Here is an 8,872-nt window from a genome sequence, read left to right on the forward strand (position 1 = left end):
TGGGTGCCAGAGTTTAAGGCTGAACCAAGGGGGCAGTTTACACAGGGGTTTGTGGGGCAGGAGCATCTCTGAGGAGGGGGATGTTTCTGATGCTTATGGTACTGCAGGGAGCCCCAAGTTGCACTCTGCGCCTTTACAGCCGAGAGGAGATGGGGGCACTTGCCTGTGCTGCCCCTCTCAGACAAAAGCTGAGGAAGGAAACAGGGTCCTGACCCCTAGGGAATGCAGCCCAGGTGCAAGACACCTGCTGGAACACTGCAAGACCAAGGATGGGCTCTGGGCCTCTTGTCTCCCCCTTCTCCCTCATGCCCAAGTTAATGTAAAGAATGCAACACTTTTTTAAATCCATGTCTGAGATGATAGTTTCTTCCACAACTTTCACCATCATAGGAAGTGGCCCCTGTGCTGCTCTGGKCACTGACACGTGAAGATCACTGCACTGTGTAACTGCTTGATACTCCAGCTGTGACCTTCTCTTTGTAATGACTAATTCCCGCCGCTGCTGGGGAAGGCCCTGAAATAAAGTGCAACGATTCCTGTGTGCTATGTCTGTGCAACTCATCCTTCGTCTGCTACTGGTCCAGAGCCTCATCCCACCTCCAGACCAGCCTTTTTTTCCATGCAGGGACAGAGAACAGGGAGAGTGCCTTTGTGCCCTCCTGCCTTTGTGCCCTCCTGCCTTTGTGCCCTCCCCTGAAACCAGGATCACAGCTGCTTATTTGCCTCATTGTTTTTCCACAACTCCTCTTTCTTTCCTTGTGGCAAAGAGGAGGCGGCGGCTGGGAGCCAAGCAACCCTCTGCCTGCCTGCAAGRGAAGTATCAAACAATAAGAAACACTTTTATTTTTAACTTTACAACGTATAAATAGACAAATCTGTGCTTTGCAATGTAGCTTTTCTTCCCCTCCCCTCTGCAGGGTCCATGTCACAGTGGGCAGCAGTAGCTCTGAGCGAGAGGGGGGGGYCAAGAGGCCTGACTCCCCCCCCATTCTCATGTATCCACGTGTACGTGGGCGGTATATGCACGTCCAGCAGGCAGGTGCCCGCCCCGCCGTCATCTGCYGAGGTCGCGGCTGGCGCTGCGGCCGCACAACATCCTCTCCTCGGCAGAGAGCCCGGCAAAGAAGGGATGCAGGAGCGCCTCGGAGAACGTGATGCGGCGGCAAGGGTCAAATTCCAGCATCCTCCTCATGAGGTCGAAGAGCTGCGCGTGCTCCAGCGAGTCGTGCAGCATGTACGTCTGAGGGAGAACGGGGCACAGATGCAACACGGCCGCAAGACAGGGTCTTGCATCACCCCCCGTCCCCMAAGCAGGGGCGTTCCAGGGCTGCACTTTGGCTGCCAAGAAAAACTACTCGTCCCCCACTCCTTCGGTTACCAATAGGAGGTGATTCATGCTGCAGGAAATGSCACTTTGTCGCAGCACAGTGAACTTAACAGCGAGACAGCAGCCTAAGGAGGGGACTGCAGAGCAGTCTGCACGTGCCCTAGACCTAGCAGGGCAGCAGGGCTGTCCCCAGCTCCCGCGCAGAGAGGCACCTACCCGCAGGGGCTTGCAGTTCTCTTGGACGTATCTGCCATCCGATGTGTTCTCGTCCCACACCAGATTCCCGTTGTGGAAGTATTTTTGTTTCCTACAAGCAAGGGAGAGGGTTCAGTAAGGCAGGAAAGTCTAAACCCACAGAGGCAAAGCAGCAGCCCGCAGGCCGGGCTGGCGGTGTCGCCCCAGCCTCTGCACCTCTCCAGCCAAGTCTTCAGAAGGCATTTTATCCAAGGCCAGAAATAAGCAAAATCGTTACTCGAGAAAGCAAAAGCCAAGCCAGACTCCCCTCATTCCTGAAGGATGAAAGATTTTATCCATGTGCTTTAGAGTGATCAAAGAAGGAAAGTTACCAAGAAAGAACCACAGGACAGGGAGTTGTTTCCATGATCCAAAAAGGCCATGAGCAGGATAGGAGCGCAGCTCCTCTGCCTCCCTCCTAGTGCAAATTACTGCACCAAGAAACAAAACAATCCTGTTTGAGAAGGACCAAGAACTGCCTGAGAGGGCTTCTCAGCAGTAGCTGCCCATCTCCATGTAATTGCAGCCACAGCTCCCTTTAGGTTAAGCTCTCAGGCTTAAACACTGTAATCTTGGCTGTACATAAACTGCTCAATCGCTTCCCTTAGAGCCTGGGGTCAGGCTCACAGAAGAGGGAAAAAATGAAAATAAATAAGTAAAAGGCAAAAAGACACCCCATACCCTCTGCTACTCATTTCTAGACTCCACGAAGCCTCCCCAGGGTTATAACCACATCGCTAGGATGTTGTATGTGGACAGAGTGTTGCTATTCTGCCTGACCCACCAGCACTGCCAGTCGACTGGACTGTCACAACTCAGGAAGGTTCTCACCGGGTTTTGTAAATCATGTGCGATGGAATCGGCCCAAGGATTTTTTCCATCATGACAAGATGCTCACGATTCTCATGGGTCTGCAAAAGCAAAGAGCAAAGGTGTGTTACTTAGGTAAGAACCTGGAGATCCGGCAGCAAAAAGTTTGTGACCGTACAAGCRCGGGGTGAAATGGGATGAGTTTCAGTGAGGAATGACGCAAGTCCCTTCCAACTTCATCTGCTCTTCTGATTTTCTCAATTTCACAGGTACAGTGAAAAAAAACAAAAAGGTGAAAAAAAACCAAAAAGGGACCTGAACCTTGTCCTTGTCCAGAATCCTCAACCTGCAGGGTTTTCAGTGCTTAATTCAGCACATAGAATATCAGTTTCTGATTTTCAGCCCCCAGTCTGCATTTCCTTYCCCTCCAACCAAGAGTTGGCCTTTTTAGATATTAAAAGGGTGGTCGAAGGGTACAAAGCTTTTTGCAAGGGTCATACCTGGAAGAGTGTGAAGCCACGGTAATACTCAAACAAAATGCAGCCAGTACTCCACACATCACAGGGCTGTGCCCAGCCCAGCTCTGCAAAGAGAACAAAGCTTTGAGCTCCCAGCAAATCCCAACAGATTTCTCCTTTTTTTAGGGTTAGGACACAGGTAGAAGTGTTGGTTCATCCTGCAGGGCTTTACGCTGACACGTAGCCTCACAGGAAGCCCGTGCCGACCCCATGCTCCCCTGGTGTCAAGTCCACAAGTTGAGCATTTCATGAGTTTTACCAGCATTTCTCAGTCCTCAGGAAGGGCACATTTTTCCCAYGGATAATTTTAGTGCAGTCAGCACGTCCCTGGGACAACTATTCTCCTCCATCCGCCTAAAACGCCCCAAATCCTGGCACTACTCACCCAGGATGACTTCTGGTGGACGGTAGTGCCGGGTAGCCACAATAGTGGTGTGGTGCTCGTGGTCAAACGTGGCACTGCCAAAGTCTGCCACTCGGATGCTCGTGTTCCTTATGGATTTCTCCTCACAGCTCTGYAAAGAAACAGGTAGTGCTGAGTGCTTCCAATAACTGCTTCGGGATTCAGGTAGGCTCTGAGAACAGCCCCGGAGCTGCCGTGCCTACGTTAGTCATCACAAATACCAGATCTGTGAAACKCTGAGCTCTTTGCATCTTTGACCAGCACTAAGGAAAGCAGCTGAACGCAGCACTTCATTGACCAGAACCTCAGAGCTACCGGAAGACGTGAGAAAAGACCCAGGCTCTAGTCTGGTCTAACTAAATGGCCCACTGATGCTCCTCAGGGCATGTGCAGAGATCCAAATCGTGCCCGTAGAAAGAGGGAGGGTATTCCTGGGCTACTCACCTCTCTTGCGGACACAACCCACCTTTTTCTCATTGTACAATGTGTCAAAATCCGAGTTGACAAACAAGATGTTTTCTGGCTTGAGGTCAGTGTGAGTCAGCTGGTTGTCATGTAAAACTGAACAGGAAGGGAAGAGAAAGAGATTTATAAGGAAAAGATACCCCAAACCGTCTCTACAGTTCTGCCYGGCGAGCCAAGCAAAGGCCCCTCAGCCCCCTGCCAAACCAGCCCCTTCCAAACCACCCTGGTGAGCACCTAGCTAGGTATTTCTGACAGGCCCAAGGCACCCTTTGCAAAGGACAGCTTACAAGGCTTCCTTCCATTCCTCTCAGAAGGAAAAGGGAGATCTGARGTCTGCTGCTCCAGAACCCCTCCCTGATCTACCCTCCACAGACACCAGCATCTCACTTCTTTTTTTTTTAATAAGCTTAACACGAGGGTTAAAAACGGTCATTAGCTTCAGCTACTATTAATGCCTGTGCATAGAAAGCAGGTGCWGAAGGCCAGAGGGGTGCTGGGAAGCCCCAAGGGCATAACTTACATCTCAAGGCATGGCAGAGCTGGTAGGCCATGTGCCGAATCTGAGGGAGCGGGTACGGCTGGAAGTTGTTCTCCTTGAGGAACTCGAAGGTGTTCTTGCCGAGGAGCTCGAAGGCGATGCACATGTGGCCGTGGAAGTTGAACCAGTCCGACATGAGGACGCACAAGCTGCGCAGAGACACGAGCGGCGTGAGCGGGGCCCCGCGGAGCGGCCGGCGAGCGCGCGCAGGAGGCGCCTCCCCCAGCTCYAACACCTGTATTCACACATCTCCAACACAACACATGGAGGCAGCAAGCTCTGCTCGGAACTGGGTTAGCTCACCCTTACTGGGAACCGTCGTGACAGCCGTTACAGGCACACATGCAAACGCTCAGCAGGATGGCCAAAGCCGGTGCCACACGAGGCCTGTGTCTAGAAGGCAGTAATCACCACCCTGAAGCCCCTGCAGGAACTTACAATTTGTTCTCCTTGTCCTTCTCTTTGATTTTCTTCAGGACGTTGATCTCCAGCCTGGCCGCTTCGCGGTACTTCCCAACGTTCTTTATGATTTTCAGCGCCACCTGAGATTTGCCTCTGTAAGGGAAGAGACAGGGGGCTGAAGTCAAATAAAAAGCCAAGATCACATCCGCAGACACATCCTCGCCCCACTGAGAGTGCACGTCCTGGAACACGTGCCTAAGAGTAACTGGGACCGAGAGGCCTGCAGTGTCACGTCCCCACCGCCTTCCTCTAGGTGAGTGATGGCCCTTCAGGGAGGCCTCTGAGCAAGCACGTGGCGATCACSAACTGCCACCAGTGAGAAAGAGCATCAGCAGAGGGAGGAGGAGATGTTCGGCACGCTTGGGATAGGCGCGTGATAGCGGCGCGGGGAAAAAGTAGTCAGGTCAGCGGGTAACAGTTGGGAGGACTGGACGTTCCGAACCTTGTCCGGCAGCTAAATACTGAAATCTGAAGTGAAAGGCCATTATCGCTCAGTGTCATTCCTAGGAGAGCTGCAAAAAGCCCTGCAAAGGCACCGTGTCCCGACGCAGCAGCTGCTAAGGTCACTGTGACTCCAGCAGACATCTCCTCTCTCCAACTGTGCCAAAGAGATTTCTGACGACGCGGGAAGATCTCGCCCTAGGCTTATCCCGGTGCTCAGGGCCAGACGGAAGGTCAGGAAGAGCAAAGGGTGAAATGTAATCGCAGCAGAGGAGAAAAAAATAAATAAATAGCGCCCAGGCGGGTTGGGAGGTCACTTTCCCCAGCTGGCTCCAGGCCTCTGCCAAAACGCACTGCTCTGCAGCGGGGCAGCAGCACAGCCCTGCTTGGGCGAGCGTATCAGCTGGCAAACCCGCGCGGCCGAGCTGCAAACACGGCCCCTCTCCTTGCTAAGAGCAGTAACTTGCACTGCGGGGCCGGTGGAGCTGGGCTGGACCYCCAGGGCCGCGCGGAAGCGGGGAGCGGACCTACCTGGCGTGGTCCACGCACTCCACCACCTTGCCAAAAGTGCCTTCGCCCAGGCTGCCGACGATCTCGTCTAGGAGAGAAAACAGGCGCGGGCGTGAGCCGCAAGGGCTGCCGAGGCCGCGCTCCTGCACTCGCACTGCGGTAAAGCCTCAAACAACAAAACCGTCTCTCGCTGCTACGCTCTTTAAAACCCAAGTCTATTGTCTGCCTGAGGCAAAATTCCCGGTCAGTCGGTTTATAAGCAATAAAGACTAGAGACCCCGCTGGGAGACAAAGTAAAGAGCGAGATCTCGTCTAACACGGGGATAGAAAGTAGAGAGGTAAAGTTTTACGCAAGGTGGCTGTACATCGCTCTTGGAGCCAATCGCCGGTCCTGCACACCAGGTGGCCTTCCTTGTCATCCTCCACGCTCCTGCTGCGCTTACTGCTCGGCGGGCTCCTCTGCACGCGCCGCCCGCGGAGCGCGCGCCGCGGGTCCGGCAAGGGCGCAGGCGACGGGTTTTCCAGATGCCGGCATTTCATAAGGCACACAGCATATATAACGATAGGGATATTGCAAGGGACACGTCAAGACACAAACCGACTTCAAAACAGAAAAGTCATCAACAGCTACAGGTACGTAAAGAAAACTCTCTCATTAGCTACAGCGCCTGGCGCAGCAGGAAAACGCCCCCCTCTTCTCCGCAGGGAGGCCGCAGCYGGGAAGCTCCAGGCACTGCTTTGGCGCTGAGATTCCCCACGGAATTTGCCATCGAGGAGCGGCTTCCTCTCTAGCACCAGAGGATGCTAGGGGAGGAACGAGTCAGGAAGAGCATGGGCTTTGCCAGAAGCAGTTCGCTTTCTCTGCTGGCAGATGGCATAGTGGGTAGAGAGGCTCTCGGTTCGGCCAAGCTGTCCAGTAGAAGCCAGAGCAGCAGCTCTCCCAGTGCGGAGCCTGCTCCACAGGGACGTCTTCCCTTCCTCGCGGGACCCCCCAGGCTGGCGCGGCCTCCGTGAGCCTGAATGGCTGCAGACAGCCCTAGCACTGCATGTCTTGCTGGGGATGCAAATTTAAGCCTAGAAGAACTTTAGGAGCAGGACAGAGCGCTCTGCTCGTATCTTCCCGCGCCTGCTGAAAGCAGGAAGTCACCTTCGCCCTCGCCACTACCAGCTTCTACTGGAAAACCAGCCGAACGTTCCCAGGAGGATGCAGGGGCCACGAAGCAAAGGGCCCGAAACCTGAGCGTTGCTACTTACCCTTAAAATAAAGTTCCAGCCCCGGCAGCCAAAGAAACGCTAAGGCGGCTGTGCACTGAGGCGCCCGAGCCCCTGAGCACCCCGCACCCCCTGCCCGTCCAAAACAGTGACCAACCAGCGAGCCTGCAAGGCTGGCTGGAAGGGAGGAGAAGGCAGAAAGAACAGTGGAGGGCTGGGAGACCTCGGGGGGCTCAGACCGCGCTGGGCGCAGCCTGCACGCTGCACCAGCACACACACACACACACGGTTGGAGGGTCCCATCGCAGCCTTGCCTTTCTCTCAACTGGGAGAGCCAACCAGAAGGATAAAATGAGGAAAGCCACAGGCCATGAGAAGTTCCAAGCCATGCAGCTACACGGGATACCTGCAGGGATCAGGACTCGGCCGCCTGGCTGTGGGAACAGCCCCGAACGATGGGTCGGGCAGGACAGGAGCCTCCGCTCCTTACGCGGCGAGAAGCAGCGAAGCAGAGACCTTGGCCCTGGCACCTGCGGTGCCTCGGGGCACGCCAGCTCCTGGGACGAGCCTGCCCACCCCSCAACCATCCCTGCTCCTCCTCCAAATATCTAAGGCAAGGGATAGCACGCTGTGTTGTGATCAGAGGGGAGAACCCTGAGGTTTTCGAGGACGCTGAGGCGCGAGGGCGCTCGCGTGGCAGCAGGCAGAGAGGACGGGTGTGTTCTCAGAGGTGAAAAACACTGCGGGCCGGGACGCGGCCGGGATGCGGCAGAGCGAGCCCTGACGCAGCTGGTCCATCCCCCAGGGCCTCGGCCTCCGCAGGAGCGGCCGGCGCTGCCGCTGCGCCCCGAGCCCCCAGGTGCAGGATTGAAACCCTTGCCGCGCGTGAACCTTCCACGCACAGACGCGTCCAGCCTAGCGGGACTCGGGAGCACACAAGCCACGTCAGCGAACACGAGAACGGCACGAGAGCTACTCACCCAGGGCGCCGGCAGCTGCAAGGAGGCAAGGAGCAATTAAAAGGCCTGCGCGAGGGGCAGCCCGTTCCGGCGGCTACTCACCGAGGAGGCGCTGCTGCACGAGCGGGTCCTGCGCCGGCGCCAGCGCTGCTCCCGCGGCCCCCGGCCCTGCCACCGCCGCCAGCAGCGCGCGCGGCTCCCGGCGCCGTCCTCGCCGAGCGACGGGCTCCGCTCCTCGAAGCCGCACGCCTCGCTGTCCCGACGGGCTCTGTAGCGCGGCTGGTAGGGCGGCCTGTCGGGGCTGCGGGGCGAAGGGACACAGAACAAGGCGCTTTTCGAGGCGGGAGAGCGGGCAAGGCGAGCGGGGCGCCGCRGAGGGGAGAGCTCTCCCTCACGTAAAAGACACACAGAAGAATCCTCGGGGAGTTCCCCATTTCAGGGAGCCTGGGGAGAACTGCCCACGCGTTCAGAGCTAAACTGGAGCCCCTGCCTTTTTGGAGCCAACTCCACCCCGACACGGGGGTGTTTTCCGAACAGGACTTCTCCTCCCGCGGGAAGGCAGCGCCGCTAGTGAGGCGAGAAGATGAGGCAGGAGCGAAGCGGGTGCTGCAGGAGGGCACCAGTCACGGCGCTGGGGGCCCCGGCGCCCCCCGCACGCCCCGACCACCCCGCGGAGCATCAGCACAAGCCACGCGGGCAGCGATGCCAAGCCGGGCCTTGCTTGGAGCGGCCCCAGCACCTCGGGGCAGCTTTGGAGCAGCTGCAGGCGCCGCGCGCACCAGAGCTGCGCAGCAGGGACTGCCCCCCGGCAGGGCAGGGCAGGGGGGTCCCCCCTGCAGGGGGGCAAGGGACAAACTGGAAAACGGGCAGCGCTGCCCCCAGGCCGTGCTGCCCCCCAGGCGCCTTCGTGCCCCCTCGGCGGCAGCTTTCAGGAGCAACGGGGCGAGCCGAGGGCTCCCACCAGCCCGCCGGGAGGGACGCGGCCCGGCTCCG

The 8,872-nt window shown here is 57.1% G+C and overlaps 1 protein-coding gene across 1 annotated transcript; it reads right to left on the minus strand.

The window, feature by feature from the left end:
• Nucleotides 1-868: 868 nt before the first annotated feature.
• Nucleotides 869-7,696, minus strand: CLK3 (CDC like kinase 3). The gene is made up of 10 exons (XM_026043640.1): nt 6,074-7,696; nt 5,730-5,796; nt 4,734-4,850; nt 4,278-4,444; nt 3,759-3,853; nt 3,275-3,404; nt 2,872-2,954; nt 2,393-2,472; nt 1,544-1,634; nt 869-1,240 (listed from the first exon to the last, which is right to left on the minus strand). The coding sequence occupies exons 1-10, from the start codon at nt 6,246-6,248 to the stop codon at nt 1,055-1,057; spliced, it is 1,191 nt and encodes a 396-aa protein (XP_025899425.1). The 5' UTR covers nt 6,249-7,696; the 3' UTR covers nt 869-1,054.
• Nucleotides 7,697-8,872: the final 1,176 nt, after the last annotated feature.

This window comes from Nothoprocta perdicaria, unplaced genomic scaffold (genome assembly GCF_003342845.1).
Source record: "Nothoprocta perdicaria isolate Ctin4 unplaced genomic scaffold, notPer1 scaffold_332, whole genome shotgun sequence".
Taxonomy (NCBI): domain Eukaryota; kingdom Metazoa; phylum Chordata; class Aves; order Tinamiformes; family Tinamidae; genus Nothoprocta; species Nothoprocta perdicaria.